This window comes from Cydia fagiglandana, chromosome 27 (assembly GCF_963556715.1).
Source record: "Cydia fagiglandana chromosome 27, ilCydFagi1.1, whole genome shotgun sequence".
NCBI lineage: Eukaryota > Metazoa > Arthropoda > Insecta > Lepidoptera > Tortricidae > Cydia > Cydia fagiglandana.
This window is the reverse complement of record NC_085958.1, coordinates 2,249,431-2,266,540: the sequence shown is the minus strand read 5'-3', so window position 1 is coordinate 2,266,540 and position 17,110 is coordinate 2,249,431. Positions and strand designations below refer to the sequence as shown.

Sequence of the window (17,110 nt, the reverse complement as noted above, 5' to 3'; positions counted from 1 at the left end):
GGACACTTATAAATAACATAACCTGCAGAAACAAAAAAAATATCCACAAAAATATTACATTAAAAACAGACAATATTATTATAGAATCGCCCCTACAAATAGCAAACCTGTTTAACGAGCACTTCGCATCGGTGGGTGAATCATCGGCTCCCGCGCCGTGTTCTCCGGCCGCAGGAGCGACAACACCGCGCATCGGACGGCCTGTTATATATCCTACTACCAATTCAATCTATATTAGTCCAGTCAATGAAGACGAAATAACTAAATTGATACGTAAATTAAAAAATAAAAAAAGCTATGGTATTGACGAACTGCCACCCACTTTAATGAAGAAATGCGATGTTGAACTAGCAGCCCCATTGACTAGACTGATAAACCAATCTTTTGACGAAGGCGCTTTCCCGGAACTACTAAAAATAGCTAAAATTAAACCAATCTTAAAACCAGGCGGTACTGCAAATAACCCAAATCAATACCGACCTATTGCTCTGCTACCATCTGTGTCAAAAATTATTGAAAAATCTATGTCAAACCGATTGTATAATTTTCTCGAAAAATATAATATCTTAGACTCAAATCAACATGGATTTCGAAAATGCCATTCAACAGCTTTAGCAGTGTACAAATATATAACACATATCTTAGACCACCTAAATATAAAACAATATAGTATAGGGCTACTCTTAGACATGACTAAGGCATACGACAAAGTATCCCATGAGATTCTACTGGCCAAATTATACGGCATGGGAGTACGTGGCATGGCCCACAAATGGTTCAAATCATACCTACAAAATCGGAAACAATACGTCCAAATAGATTATTACGACCACCAGAGCCGAGAGATAACGAGCGTAAACTCTCAACTACGCCAGACCACTTGCTCCCTCCCACAAGGAAGTATTTTAGCCTGCACCCTATTCTTAGCGTATATCAACGATCTGCCTAAAATTATAGACAAAAGTACAAAATGCGTCATGTTTGCAGACGATGTCTCTTTGCTATTTAGCGCTACGGACAGTACCGAAGCTAACCAAAAACTCTCGACCCTTTTACACACTGTCAAGAAATGGCTTGCCGAACATAAATTAGATATAAACCTACAGAAAACAAAAATAATTCAATTTAAACCGACACAGAAAAAACCATTAGAACTAGAACTACAAATAAACAACAGTACAATAGAAGAGGTAAATGACTTCAAACTATTAGGTATAACTATAGATTCAGGGCTAAACTGGAAAGCGCACATTCAAATCCTCAAAACAAAAATAATCAAATTTATTTACGCTCTTGGCATATTAAAAGCAAACACGGATTTTGAGTCAGCTTTATCGGTCTATTTTGCATATATTTATTCTGGGCTCCGATATGGCGTACTTCTCTGGGGAGATAGCACAGATGCCAATGAAATATTCATCTTGCAAAAAAAGTGTATACGAATCTTAGCGAATGTACACATCCCTAACAGCTGCCGCCCTCATTTTATCAAATATAAACTGTTGACACTACCCTCAATATACATAATGGAGGCTGCACTTTTTGTCAGACAACATACAGAACTATTCCCACCGAAAATCGATACGTATAAAACTAGAAGCCAATATAGAAATAAGCTGTTATTGCCAATATCTACGTTAGCTATGTATAAAAAAGGACCACAGTACAAATGTATACAAATTTTTAATAATATCCCTAATGCTATCAAAGCCGAACCAGATGATAAAATGTTTAAAAATAAACTGAAAACCCTATTAATAGAAAATTGTTATTACACAGTAGAATCGTTTCTCAAAGATAATACGCTAGTTAAGTATGACATTGAATTAATTTAGGATTTTTTAAATTATAACTTGACCTATTCGTACCACTAATAAAACTTATTTATTACCTATAATATTAGAATGAAGACATTCGTAAAATATACTATAAAATAAGTTGACCAAATAATTTAATTAACTATTTATTATTTCAATATATTTTTTGACATTACAATCCTGAATTAATTTTATGTGACTAGCTGACATTTTATTGATTAATTGATAAGTTTAAATAATTATTATATTACCTTCTAGACTTAAATCGTTAAATTAAAACGTATAAAACTGTAAATAAGCATGTATCTACTATTGTGTGCCCTTACAGGGTGTCATGAACTGGCCTTTTAAATTGTAACACCTTATTATGTACATGACAATGCAATATTGAATAAATGACTAAATGACTAAATGACAGACAGACAGACAGACATGACGAATCTATAAGGGTTCCGTTTTTTGCCATTTGGCTACGGAACCCTAAAAAGGCTCAAAAGACGCATAATCACGAGAGCTGTAAGGTTCAAAAATAATTACTCGAGAAAGTCAAAAACGAAAAAAGTTATGGTCGAAATAGTGAAAATAAAATTCAATTTTTTCCGAATTTTTCATTTTAGTGCTCGATAATTTGGAAACGAAGAATGATATCAAAAATTTGAGAAAAACGGCTCTGGAGAATTTAGTCAGCTACAATTTGAGCCTAAAACAAAGACGATCGGGTTAAGGGTTTGCCCTGTAGCCTAACCTTAAAATAGTCAAAAAGTCAGAACGACATTTTTCACATGACATTTATGACTTCATGTTTCGCAGAGTTCGTTATCGGTGTTTGTTGTGAATTATCGGGATTATGACGGCAGAATAACACTTGCACTGCGTGGGCTATCAAAATCGCTGCAGATTTTTCTTGGTCTAACTCTACGAGCCCCGATGCAAATGATTTCGTCTAGTTCCGCGCAACAATTTTGTTTATTTTAATAATTTTTACACATGAACATATAATGACCCAGTAATGGGAACCATAATAGCAATGTTTAATGTAGTTTATTTTGATCGTATAATAAAATTGCATGAGACTTTTATTGCTAAAAAAAAGGAGTTTTCAAAAACGTTGTCCAAATCATATTGTCCTCTCTTACAGCACTGCTGCATGCATGGGCTCGAAACAAAATTTTCAGTACATTGGCAGAGCCCTATTGCTTTCCCTGGTAATAGCCCTTTTCACATATGTTTTAATCCTACCCGTCGAAAAAAATAATAAAATATCATTATTTTTTTTCTTTCAGTACAAACGGTATTTCTTGTATTTGGATTTAGTTATTGCAGAGTATTACCATATAAAATTAAATTACATTAGTATAAGCATTAAATATTAGTAATTTTTAAATAAAAACATTATTTTTGAACAAACGGGAGAACCTCAAAAAATGGGGTCACCTGACGAAAACATATGCATCGGGGCTCGTATCTATCCTGTTTGAGACGGGCGTAGATAACGTGTTCACTATTCGACAATCTATGCATTCTTGTGGTGGTGGAAATAGAAATAGAGATAGAGTTAGAGGTAGAGGTAGAGGTAAGGGTAGGGGTAGACCTAGAGGTAGATGTAGATGTAGAGGTAGAGGTAGATGTAGAGGTAGAGTTAGAGGTAGAGATAGAAATAGAAATAATTTTATTCGTGAGCACAAACACAAAATAAAAACTTATACAGAGAAACATAAAAAAGAGAAAGTGCCACGAAATGGTCTCACCTCAGCATGTTAGGAGAATAGTACCCAAGATAGAGCTGATGCTGAACCCTGGCTATACCTAAAGGAACTCAGGTTTGTTGCAACATAGGCATACGCTGTTTTGGTCATCCGACTCGTCTTGATGAGCACTTGGGAGAGTAGTACCCAAGATAGTTAGAGCTGATGCTGAACCCTGGTTGTACCCAGGGACAGGAACCGGTTACCTTAACCGGGGTTTTTCATAGGGTTATTTTAGAAGCGGTTGTAAAAACCCCTACCATAACGGTAACGTAACCGTCTGATAAGGTAACACTTTGATTCGGTAACCGTATCAGATACGGTTAACCCCTGTTACCGGTAAGGGGTCATCCATTAATTACATCACACGTTTAAGGGGAGGGAGGGGGTCAAGAAAATGTGACATATTGTGACATGGGGGAGGGGGGAGACACAAACTTTGTGACGTCACTTTAACTTCATCGGTAACCGAAAATTTATTTAAATTATTTTATTCGCTGTACATTTAAATAACAAGTTTTTAAAACGTTTTATTTTCTTTCCTAAGCAGTTTTGGGTTATAAAATTACTAATATTTATATTGTCAAAAATATTTTGATAAAATATTAATAATACTTAGGTACTTACTTAATTCGATTTGGCGATTTCGTAGAAAAAATGTGACGTCACAATAGGGTGGAGGGGCTTGCTAAATGTGACCAAGTGTGACAAGGAGGGGGGGAGGGGTCAAAAAACCTAGAAATTCGTGTGACGTAATTAATGGATGACCCCTAACCGAAATAAAAACCCAGTCTATTCAGTTACCTCATTATAAGGTTTTTGACCAGTTCAAACGATTGTAATCTTTACGCACACTTAAATTCAACTTGTTATTGAATAACCGAGGTTGGCATGGGCGGTCTATGAAGCCTCCAGCACAAACAAGTTTTTTTGCCGTTCCTTTGTTCATCTTTATACCTACCCGTGTGGTGTGTTCTTATTATAAATCTTATTATATTATAAATAAAATACGTAAAATAAATAATGCAAAAGAAATAAATAATGTAAATATAATAAATAAAGTAAAAAATGTATAAAATAAATATAGTAAAAAAAAAAGTAAAAAATAAATAAAAAATAAATGAAATAAATAAAATAAATGAAATAAATGAATTAAATGAAATAAATAAATAAAATTAAATGAATACAATAAATAAAATAAACAAAATAAATAAGAATAAATACTCCCGGTCCTGTAATAATTATAGGTCGTCCGTTTAAAACGAATCCTTAATCCGCAAGTAGCTACTTAAGCCTCGACAATAATGTACTAAACATGTAGCAAACCAATAAGCAACGGATAATAAAGGTTACCATAACTGAATGAAAACCTGTTAAAAACCCTTAACAATGTTAGGGTTACCGTTTCAATAAGCTTACCATTACAATCAGGTGACCGTATGATAGGGTTACCGAATGATAAGGTAACCGAAACGATTGGGTTACCGAATTGATAGGATTAAGCGTAAAGAGGGGTTTTCCGGTCCTTGGTTGTACCTAGCGGAACTCATGTTTGGTGCAACATAGGCACGCGCTGTTTTGGACATCCGATTCGTCATGATGATCACATGGTAGAGCATTACCCAAGATAGCTGATGCTGAACCCTGGTAGTACCTATTGGAACTCAGGTTTGGTGCAACATAGACAAACGCTGTTATGGTCATCTCTCGTCGCGTCAAACTGCTGTCAAGAAAATTTCATATCTTGCAGCAAATGGGCCGCTGCCGATCAAGACTCGAGTGACGATAACGGCGATGTGGCTACCACTTCTCGAGTTGACTACGGATTTGCCGTGTAATAATTTTCTTGTACTTTGAACATTAATATATCCTGCTTATTAATCGAAAAATGAAATATGTACCTATACTTATGCGCCACGGCGACAGTTATTCAAACTTCGATACGCGTGTGGAAATTTTGCAATTTGTTTGTTCACATGCGTTATGTCCAGGATACTTGTGTTAATCTAAGAATAAAATAATTATCATTCAACGTTGTAGTTTTATTTTGTAACTTTTTTCTTATCCAGACTTTCTCGTCTCTCAGCGACAATATTTTTTCGAATTCCGTAGATTCATTTCCAATGTGCTCGATAGTCGTGTGAAGCACGAAATCTGTGAATTTTTGATGAAAATCTACTGAAATACACCCCACTTTTAGGTTGGTATTATTTATTCATAAATATTTATTTGTTTTACAAGTGGGAAAAGTTGTTGTTTAACCGCTCGTGCTAATATTGATAGCCGAGCAAGCGAAAGATTTCAAAATTGAACCACGAGCGTAGCGAGTGGTTCGATAAATGGAATCTTGAGCGTTGCGAGGGTTTCAAAGCACGAGGGTTAAACAAAATTTGCCCCCGAGTGAAACACACAATTTTTTACCACACCAACCCCAAGCAAATATTAAATGTGAAATATCAAACAAAATCAAATCCAAATTAATGTTATTAAATATTTTTCATCCAAAATCATCATTTAAAAGTCAATTCTACCAGCAAACATAAGAAAACAACTCAAAATTGGCATTTGATTACTTTGCCTCACATGTGAATAAAATGCAATTTTGCTATCAGTTTTTAAAGTGCAAAGTAAGCCTAGCTGGTGTGGTGAAAACTAAATTATACCCCCGTGGCGTCAGGGGCACGGCAAATGGATGCGCCGCTTGGCGTTCAAAAGGTTATAGTCAGTGTGTGTGTCTCCCCACAGGTAATAGTGAGTGTGTGTGTCTCCCCACAGGTAATAGTCAGTGTGTGTGTCTCCCCACAGGTAATAGTCAGTGTGTGTGTCTCCCCACAGGTAATAGTCAGTGTGTGTGCCTCCCCACAGGTAATAGTAAGTGTGTGTGCCTCCCCACAGGTAACATCCGTCGGTTCCGGCGCGTGTGCGAGGTGGTGCAGGGCGCCGTGTGCCGCGCGCCGGGCGCGGGCCGCGCGCCGCCCCTGCACCCGCCCTCGCCCCGCGCCGCCCGGAGGAACATCCCCTCGCACCGTGAGTATTAAACTAGGGACACACTTATCCCATCTACGCAACATATGCAATGCATTATGACAGGACTCAGGGCCCTCGACGCCGACGGTGGCCCGCGCGAAAGTTTCTAAGGCGCAATATGGCCCTCAGGTAAAAAAAAGTTTGAAGACCCCTTTATGACATCTGAACCCTGAAATTTGTACGCTTAGAAACATACCTGTCATACTCAACTCAGAAATTCAATAACATAATATACCAATTAAGTTGGTTCCTTTATTATAAAATATTACTTAACTTATTTATAACGTGTGACAGAGACGATACAAATGAGCGTCTTTCCGATAGAGCGAATTTAAGTTGACCCCGGCTAGCGTATTAATAGACTAAGCCGCGGGTCAACTTATAGTGGACGCGTGCGCCGCCATGTTGTTGTGTCGCTAAGGGCCACTTGCACCATCCCACTAACCCGGGGTTAAGCGGTTAAACCCTTTGCCCCGTGTCAAATTGTACTGATAATCATGGTAACTCCAGCTTTAAGCGGTTAACCCGGTTAGCTTTTAGCGGGTTAGTGGAATGGTGCAAGTAGCCCTAAGGACGCTGCGCGCGAGTTCAGTTCGGTAGCCGGCTTGTCCTGTTATATAAGTGTGCGCGTATCCGACCCTACCACTGGTCATAACTTTGAATTGTAATAGTTTTAGTAATTTTATAGTGTAAATAATGGACTGTATTGTATCAAAAAACGTGTTCTTCAAGTAAAATAAACTATTTTAGTTTCAGTGCCGGTTATTATTATACAAATTCAAATATTACCAAATTCCCTTTCATATTACAGCGGCCAACGAGATCCCAGACAGTCCGGAGACGCCTCATCATCAAGAGCACGAGGACACCGCCTTCGACACCACGAAAAGCCCCACCAACACCAGCCATAACTCCATAGATAATCTAGAACAGGTATTTTTACAAGCTATTACATATTTACTTTCGCCTGACCGTTTTCTGTCTGTCTGTAATCAAATCTTGCAAGTTAAATTTGATCCACTTCCCGGTTTCCGATTGAGCTGAAATTTTGCATACATACGTAAGTCGGGTGGCAATGCAATGTTATGGTGTCATCGAGCTGATCTGATGATGGAGACCGGAGGTGGCCATAGGAACTATGTGATAAAACAACGAAATCTAATTGTGTTTGGGGTTTTTAGAATTGTCTCGATGAGCATTAGTTGCATGTGGAAAGAAAAGTACAGTCAGCGATAAAAGCCTGTACCAAAAATGAAATTTATGCTAGAAACTTTTTTTTCTTCCCTGCAATTATGCACAGGGTGAATTTGCCAATCCAATTCAATTCTTTATTGATAAAAATAGAATTTTACATGTCAGGTAAATACAATGCTTAAAGCCGAGTCTTATAATTAATTAATTATTAGATTTCCACTTTTCCTATTCCAATTTAAATCCCCCCCCCCCCACCCAATACCACCTACAATATTTTCTGCTTGGCCTTAAGGTTGACTGGTAGAGAATGCCTCATGGCATTAAGTTCGCCTTTTGTACATTAAGTTATTCTTTGGTGCAATAAAGTTTAAATAAATAAATCCAAAGCTTGGAGGAGGCCTTTACCCAAACAGGGACCACAAAAAATGAAAAGAAATATACAGGGTGATTCAGGAGACGTGAGCAGGACTAACACTGCGTATTTCGTAAATTATAAGCAACTGTTTCCTATCAGTACTAGTGAGGTTAACGTTAATTTTCTAGTCGTGTTGAAAAAATAAGTTATTAATTTATTACGACATGGATGGTCACCCTAACATTAGAGTACTAAACTACCGATATTCTGTGTCAAATTGAATGTCATCACTGTCATCACGGTCTGATTACTTTTGAAAACTCGTATCTCACTCAGGTTTGACATTTTATTTTCTTCGTAAAACAGGTTTTATGTTTATTAATTAGGTCTTGTAGGGTGACCATGATTGTAGAAAATTAAATTTGCCCTCACCAAAAAGTTGAAAAATAGGAAAAAGTGTGGTTGTTTCTCCTAAATACGACGGTGATTGATCAATTATCAGTTACTGAGTGTGCAGGATTATTCCTGCTCACGTCTCATGAATCACCCTGTATTTAAGTAATTTGAAATGAAAAATGTGAATTTGTGGAAATATAAAAGGCTATATAAAAAAAAATCTGACTGACGATTCCACCCAGGATGTCATCTCATTTCGGGCTGTCCTCAGAATCAGCCAGGAACCAATCCATTAAAGAAGCTGTTCGGGTCATTCAAATAAAAGTCACTGTATCGCGGTCAAACACACTCAAGCATAGACTATTTCAATATGACATTCCATCAAACGCAGCCGTCATACATTCATTATAGACGGTCTGCGACAAACACGGTATAACATGGGGAAACCGAATAATTTTAACAGCGTATTCCTGATCATATTTAGAGACAAAAATGTCCTTTTAACTTTTTTGAGATTCTCCTAATTTCAGAGATAGATAGAATTTCTAGGTTTTTTTACCCCTCCCCCCCTCCTTGTCACACTTGGTCACATTTTGCAGATCCCTCCCCGCCTGGTGTGACGTCACATTTTAGGCAATTTTGTTATCAACGAAATCGGCAATACTAACTCGCCATTATTTTTTAATAAAAAAAATATTTTTATAAAAGAAATATTAGCAATTTTATAACACAAAACCAATTAGGAACGAAAATTGCCTACTTCCAAAACCTCATTATTTAAATGTACAGCGAATAAAAAAATATAAATTAATTTTCGGTTACTGATGAATAGTGATGAAGTTACAATGACGTCACAATGTTTGTGACTCCCCCCTCCCCCATGTCACAACATGTCACATTTTCTTGACCCTCTCCCACCCCCTAAACGTGTGACGTAATTAATGGATGACCCCTTATGATGCCAAAAATGCGGGGGTGCGCGGGACGAGGACGTGAGCGAGGTCCCGTGCCGTGATTGGTCCGTTCAAAGACACGGACGTCACACAACTTTCGACTCGAACTCTTCTTCTTCCTCGTGTTATCCCGGCATTTCGCCACATAGGAGCCTGATGGGGTCCGCTTGACAACTAATCCCATGATTCGACGTAGGCACTAGTTTTTACGAAAGCGACTGCCATCTGACCTTCCAACCCAGAGGGGAAACTAGGCCTTATTGGGATTAGTCCGGTTTCGGTTTCGGGTTCGGAACTTTCGACTCGAACATGGAGTAAAATTACCGTATGCGTGGCAGAGGGGGTAGCGCGACTATGCTCAGTCTGGAGGATGTTTTGTCTGTGGCACAGGGTGAATTTGCCAATTCAATTCAATTCTTTATTGATAAAAATAGAATTAAGTAAGTAAGTAAATACTCTTTATTGCACCACAAAGAAAAATAAAATAACAGATTTACAGTGTAAATAATGGTAGCAACAGGCGGTCTTATCGCTGTAAGCGATCTCTTCCAGACAACCTTGGGGTAGCAGGATATAAAGAATAGAAAACTTTTAAAAACAGGTAGTGCACGAAATAAGTTACAGGAATAGGAAGATTACACATTCGGTCATATACAATTATATAAATATGTACCAATAGGTACAAACAAATAGTTTAATATATATAACATACATATACATATATATAAACACATACAAAAATACAAACACAAGTTTACATGTCAAGTAAATACAATGCTTAAAGCTAAGTCTTATAATTAGTTAAGTATTAGATTTGCATAGTTGGACAGGCAAGGCTAAGCCAGCGAACTAGCTGTTGACTGCGACACTTTTTCGATTCAAATCTGACTGACAGTTCCACTCAGGATGTCGTCTCATTTCGGGCTGTCCTCAGAATCAGCAAGGAACCATTCCGTTAAAGAAGCTGTTCGGGCCATTCAAATAAAAGTCACTGTATCGCGGTTAAACACACTCAAGCATAGACTATTTCAATATGACATTCCATCAAACGCAGCCGTCATACATTCATTATAGACGGTCTGCGACAAACACGGTATAACATGGGGAAACCGAATAATTTTAACAGCGTATTCCTGATCATATTTAGAGACAAAACTGTCCTTTTAACTTTTTTGAGATTCTCCTAATTTCAGAGATAGTATTAATAAAAAAAAAACTAGTTTTTATTGTTATATAGTGTAAAAGGCCTTTTTGATGGTGATGTTGCTGCTATGGGACGTAGTCTAAATATCCTTATTGATAGATGTCAAAAAGTGACAAGAAACACTTTGCAAAAAGTAGGTTATACGAAAAAAAAATAGTAAAAATCAATTTTAGGTGACAAGTTTACCAATAACATTTACTTTTTATGTACAAATACATTCAAAAAATTGAAAAAAGTAAACAAAAAAAATGTTATTTACGATACAAGTGCGAAAAAGAGGAAATTCGAAACGAGTGGCGATAAATTAAAACACGACCGAAGGGAGTGTTTTCAATCGACACGAGTTGCTAATTACCGTACGTTTTACAGTACATATGGCCCTTTAAACTTTTGACATCGCACGAAAAGTGTTATTTTATGATTTTTATGCACTAGTGCGGGAAAATAGGACCATATGTACTGTAAAAATTTTTTTGGCGAAGTTGACCTAAACTCATATTACATTTTTTCCTTCTTTTGACCTCAGAAGTGCGTGGTTAAAAATGATTCGGTTTCCTCATGTTACACCGTGTATATGTTGTTGTTACAGAACGGATCCCACACTCTGGGTTCGAGCTCGTCAGTAACTAGCGGCTCGAGTGGCTACAAAGTAAGTATTTACTCCTTCATACACTTGCATTTAAAACTAAGATAAACCGTAAAACACTTTAACATTGCCCTTGCAACATAACTTTGCCCACCGCGTCACAGTTCAGTACAAGCGAAATTACTTAAAAGTAGTTACAGATACACTTTCTGATGAAAGTGATGAAAGTGAAGAAAGTATCTGTAGCTACTTTGAAGTTTCACTTTCTGAAGAAAGTATCTGTAGCTACTTTGAAGTTTCACTTTCTGAAGAAAGTGAAGAAAGTATCTGTAGCTACTTTGAAGTTTCACTTTCTGAAGAAAGTGAAGAAAGTATCTGTAGCTACTTTGAAGTTTCACTTTCTGAAGAAAGTGAAGAAAGTATCTGTAGCTACTTTGAAGTTTCACTTTCTGAAGAAAGTATCTGTAGCTACTTTGAAGTTACACTTTCTGAAGAAAGTAAAGAAAGTATCTGTAGCTACTTTGAAGTTTCACTTTCTGAAGAAAGTGAAGAAAGTATCTGTAGCTACTTTGAAGTTACACTTTCTGAAGAAAGTAAAGAAAGTATCTGTAGCTACTTTGAAGGTCCACTTTCTGAAGAAAGTGAAGGAAGTATCTGTAACTACTTTGAAGTTACACTTTCTGAAGAAATTCTGAAGAAAGTAAAGAAAGTATCTGTAGCTACTTTGAAGGTCCACTTTCTGAAGAAAGTATCTGTAACTACTTTGAAATTATTTCGCTTGTACTGAACTGTGACGCGGTGGGCAAAGTTATGTTGCAAGTGCAATGTTATAGTGTTTTACGGTAGGTTTATATGTGACGTTATCTATCAAAAGGGACCTTATCGTCGATGGCGCGTACGCCTTTATTAACGATGCTCCGATATAAATACAATGCCGCGCGACGCTGTGCGGCGTAAGCGCCATCGACAATAAGGTCCCTTTTCATAGATAATGCCCCATATTTCTACTGCGATTGGCTCTTCTTATAAAAAGAGAGGGGTCGCCCTGTTATAGATTTACCAATTATTTTTAAATTACCCGAGCAACGGTTTCAGTAAAAGAGCATGCAGGATGTATTATGAAAAATTTCAAAATTAAGATCTTTTTAATTAAAAGTTTTGTAGATTCAAACGACTGACCTTAAAGTGTCCCCCCCCCCCTTGTAACCCCCTTATTCATAAACGCGCTACAAGCCTCAATTGGCTAATAATCTTTTGTCTTTATCTGTCATTTTGACTTATGTATTTGTAAGAAAGGGATAAAAGATAATTTAACTAAATTAGGCCCGTAATGTTTTATGAATAAGGGGGTATGGCTTTAATTGGATAGTTAACTCTAAATGCACTTTTTGTTATTACATTTTAACCTTTTACGTTTTTTGTTAGGATGTACGAATATTTTTGTATTATCATATTAACAATTTTAATAACAAAACTTCCGTGAGACACATATTAAATATATTATTTTTTACGTGAGTGACCCGTTTTTAAAATATTATATATATCATATTGACAACTTTGAAATTCCATTTAGTTTAGTACTACTTATAATATAACTTACATGGTTTATATATTATAATTAAGGAAACTGTAGGTCTATAAGTCTGAAAGACTGTTTGTTTCTAAATAAAGAAAATATAAAAAAGGCCTACATATTAAAATATTGATAAGTTAATATGATAATACAAAAATTAGTGTCCGACCGAAGGTTCGGTTTCGGTTTCGGCCAGTTTCGGCCAAAAAATCATGTTTCGGCCGTAGTTTCGGTTTCGGCCAAAATACGGCCGAACCTTTCGGCTGGGCCGAAACTTACGAAATGGTACTTCGGACAAAGACCAAAAGTTGGGGAATAATTCAAATTATGTACCTATAATAAATGGTATAGGTACATAATTTAATTGGTTTATTATAAAACACAATTCCACTAGTAAGGGGGCCACTGGACGGTCGACTCAGTCTTAAGAGGCTGTCAATACCTATAACGCGCACACTGTCTAATTGTATCGGAGTGAATGAGATAGCACTGTCGCACGTAGCCGTTGGCCGAGTATCCGCTCGGCCCGAGTCGAACGATGTCTTTTTCGCTCTTATTCAATCACTTATACAGTCATTTTCCTATCTACCTCTAATGACAAATTTTAAGCGAGGCTAAAGATTACGCTCAACTAGTGCTGCAAAGTTGATTTTTTCAATAGTTAATATTTTGCGAGGTCAGACAGCCTGCTGACTATTGATTAAAACGAAGAAAAAACCCTTAAAAGTGCCCCCAGTACAGTTTTTCATACGAATGCTCAACCTTAGCCTCACTTTTTACCTCAATTTACCATTGGTTTGTGTTCCACATGTCCTCTACTTCAGCTTAGCCTTTGGCCTCGCTGCGCCATGCTCAGCCTGCGGTCTCGCTTTTTAATACAATGGACATTGGTTGGAGTCTGTGCTCAACTATTTATTTTGAAGCCTGAAGCACGGCTTTGACTTCGCATGAAAGTTCGCCTCACTGGGGCACTTCGGACTTTTAGGCCCAGGTGAAGATCGGTACCCGGCCTTGCGATATTATTAACAAAAAATTTCGCGCTCGCTGCGCTTGCGTTTTTGGTTGACCCTGTATCTACATGTTAGCTTGACTTGTGAATGAATAGAGTTACACCAAGAAAATTCTGCAATGATTTTGATAGCATACGCAGTGCAACTAGTGGAAATGTTATTTGTACGTCTTATTTCATAGAAGTTTTGACGTTTAAAATAACACTTGCATTGCGTGTGTTATCAAAATCGTTGCAGAATTATCTTGGTCTAACTCTAGTAATTTTCTTAAAAAACTGCTTAAGTAACATAAATTTCAAGGACATTGGGTGTTGACAGCCCCATAATATGTGTGTAAAAGCGGTTTTATGACATTTTTTCAACGATTCTAACAAGTCTACAAAAGTTTCGGTTTCGGTTTCGGTTTCGGCCGAAACTAGAGCCAAAGCCGAACATTCGGTTTCGGTTTCGGTTTCGGCAAAAAAACATGTTTCGGTCGGACACTAACAAAAATACAAAATATTTAAAATTATGAATGTCAATACAGAAAAGGGCCTTAAGAAAACGCTTGATTGATAATCTTTTTCCGGTGTGCGAGTGAGACAGCGCTGCAAGTCTATAGCACTGTCTCGCTCGCACACCGCGTGATACCCATACGCTGCATCTCTGTAACGCTATCAATATGCATGATGACAGTCGTCCGATTGCAGCAAAGTGTGCGGCGGCGGCGCGTCGACCGCGAGCCGGCGTCCGCCTCCCTCGACCACGAGATCATGAGCTGTCCCAGAGAACTGCCCGGTAAGATATAGTTATGATATTTAACATGTGGGCAAAGTTGTGGATGCGCAAAGTTAAAGGTGGGCAAAGTTAAAGGGAAAGTGTTGACAGGGCAAAGTTGTAGCGAATTATTAGCGTTATTAGTGAGCAAAGTTATGGGTGGGCAAAGTTAGAGGGAAGTAAAGTTATACGCAGGGGAGGAATGTTGTCAATGGGCAAAGTTGTAGGGAGGAAATGTAGTCAGTGGGAAAAATAGAAGGTAGGCAAAATTAAGTCGTTTTATGAATAACGCCATAAGTAATCGATATTAAACTTTCGTGAGACATATTTTAAATTGTTTATGCGACAACGGTTTCACTCACTTGAATTTTTAGTCGCTATTGGCGACAAGTTTTGGGCCCGTCGGGGGTCCAGTCGCCGCGAGCACTCGAGCCTGAGGAAGGACTCCCGACGGGCCCGAAACATGTCGCCAATAGCGACTAAAAATTCAAGTGAGTGAAACCGTTGTCGTATAAACAATTTAAGGCCTTAAGTGTTTATGTTTAATTTCCAGGCACCCACACAAAACGCTCGTCCTCCGAGCACCGAGACTCCCTAGACTCGCGTTCGTCCCTCAAAGACGACCTGCGACGCAACAACAGCTTACGAGAACGCCGCGGCGACCGAGACTTACCGCGCGTCGCGTGAGACACATACTATAAACTTAACCTTGGAATTTATGTCTTGCCTGGGCAAAGTGATGCTATGTCAGATAAGTTGAGGTAACGCGTGGGCAAAGTTGTAGTCATGGGTCATATAAATTTGTCGGGCTTCGCGTCAGGCGCAAGTTACAAATACTTGACCGGGCAAAGTTGTAATTTTGCCGCGGTTCGCGTCAGACAGACACTACAAATACCTTGGAAGTTACATGTATAATAGCGAGAGATCCTTTCCTGAGTCCACTATTTGCTATTCGAACATATTCGCGTTTGCTATTCGTATTGGCGTTGTTGCATATGTAAATGCGGCACACGTGCCCTCTTACTTGGGCAAAGTTATTTTATATCGTGTGGGAAAAGTTGTATTTGGAAGCAGTCTACCAGAGCCCCGTACAGACACAAATTTTAGTTGCGAGTTTTTTCTTTCACTGAGGAACTTAAAATGCGTCTTCGATTAATACAGAAAAAATAATGGTAATAGATGAAAAATACGTTTGTACGGGACATGTCCGTAGAATGCTTTCGTTATTCACTTGAGCGAAATATTGGTAAAGTACGTGATACGTGAAGTCTCGGTATAATCACGCTTTGCAAAGTTGCGATAGTATGCTGGCAAAGTTTTAGTAAATTGATATTCATATCGGCAAATTAACGTGACGTCTCGGTGGGCAAATAATTTCGGCGCAATTTCAATAGCTTGTTGGCAAAGTTGTAATAAATTTTGCTTTAATGTTAGATTTGTGTCCGAGATAAAATATATTGATTAATTTTAAATTCAAACTGTGTTTTTCAATGTTTTAGCGACAAAGTAGACAAAATTTGTCAACATTGTATGTAACAAATATATTCTGAGGCGTCACGTTGAAATGTTTAAATATCGCAAAATATTTCAAATACGTTTGGTTGTATTAAATCTTTAGTATGTTTTTTTTTTAGTTAGAATTGAATAAATCAAAAGACAAGTAGTAACACTTACAGCAAAAATCATTCTAGTTATTTAATACTAATAAATAAAAAAATAATACGCGTGTTGTTGAGGTAACAGTTTTTGTACAGTTTTAAATCGCTAATAAATATCTTTGGTGTGAATTGCCAAACATTTTAATATACTAAATTGGCTCGTACGAGTACGCATTTGATATTTAAACCTACTCAATACAATTAAGCCTCCCCTTATTCATAAACGCATCACAAACCTCAAGTAGCTAATAATCTTTTGTCCTTATCTGTCATTTTGACTTATGTATTTATAAAAAAGGGATAAAACATAATTTAACTAAATCAGTCCCAGTCTAAGTATTTGTTACTCAAAGAGTTTTGATTGCTGACAAATGACGTTTTTACTTAGACATTAATAAGAGCGGAAATCACGTGACATTTTAGGTGGGCAAAGTTGAAAAATTAGGAATAATTGAAAAACAAGTATGGTATTTACACCAGAGATATTGGCATCTAGTCAAATTCGTTTTCTACGCCAAAAACTAAAAAGTATTAAGTATTAGGTAATTTTTAGTTGGCTTAGGAGTGCACAAAAATGAAAACTGATGGACTTTTATGAATTGGCTATTTACAGTTGATATCGGCGTAACTATGACGTAATATATGAATATGACAGTTCTTATTGTCCACTGTGTAGGTATACCTATAAATGATCTGTACAAATTAATGGTATCAACAGGCTCTTTGGGAACATACAATAAAATCCTTAAAACTACTTGGTTGGTGCTGAGGCTTTCTTAATCTTAATGAGTTAACAAGAGTCGGCAACGCGCATGTAACACCCTGAAGTCGCAAAC

General features: G+C 37.4%; 1 protein-coding gene across 1 annotated transcript in view; it reads left to right on the top strand.

Annotated features, from left to right (window-relative positions):
• LOC134677998 (serine/threonine-protein kinase BRSK2) overlaps positions 1 to 15,989 on the top strand; it is an 83,319-nt gene extending 67,330 nt beyond the window's left edge. Inside the window, exons 22-26 of the mRNA XM_063536439.1 lie at positions 6,458 to 6,589; positions 7,401 to 7,522; positions 11,281 to 11,340; positions 14,550 to 14,637; positions 15,170 to 15,989. Coding sequence (XP_063392509.1) covers positions 6,458 to 6,589; positions 7,401 to 7,522; positions 11,281 to 11,340; positions 14,550 to 14,637; positions 15,170 to 15,303 — 536 coding nt within the window. The 3' untranslated portion in view covers positions 15,304 to 15,989. The remainder of the gene's footprint in view (positions 1 to 6,457; positions 6,590 to 7,400; positions 7,523 to 11,280; positions 11,341 to 14,549; positions 14,638 to 15,169) is intronic.
• Positions 15,990 to 17,110: the final 1,121 nt, after the last annotated feature.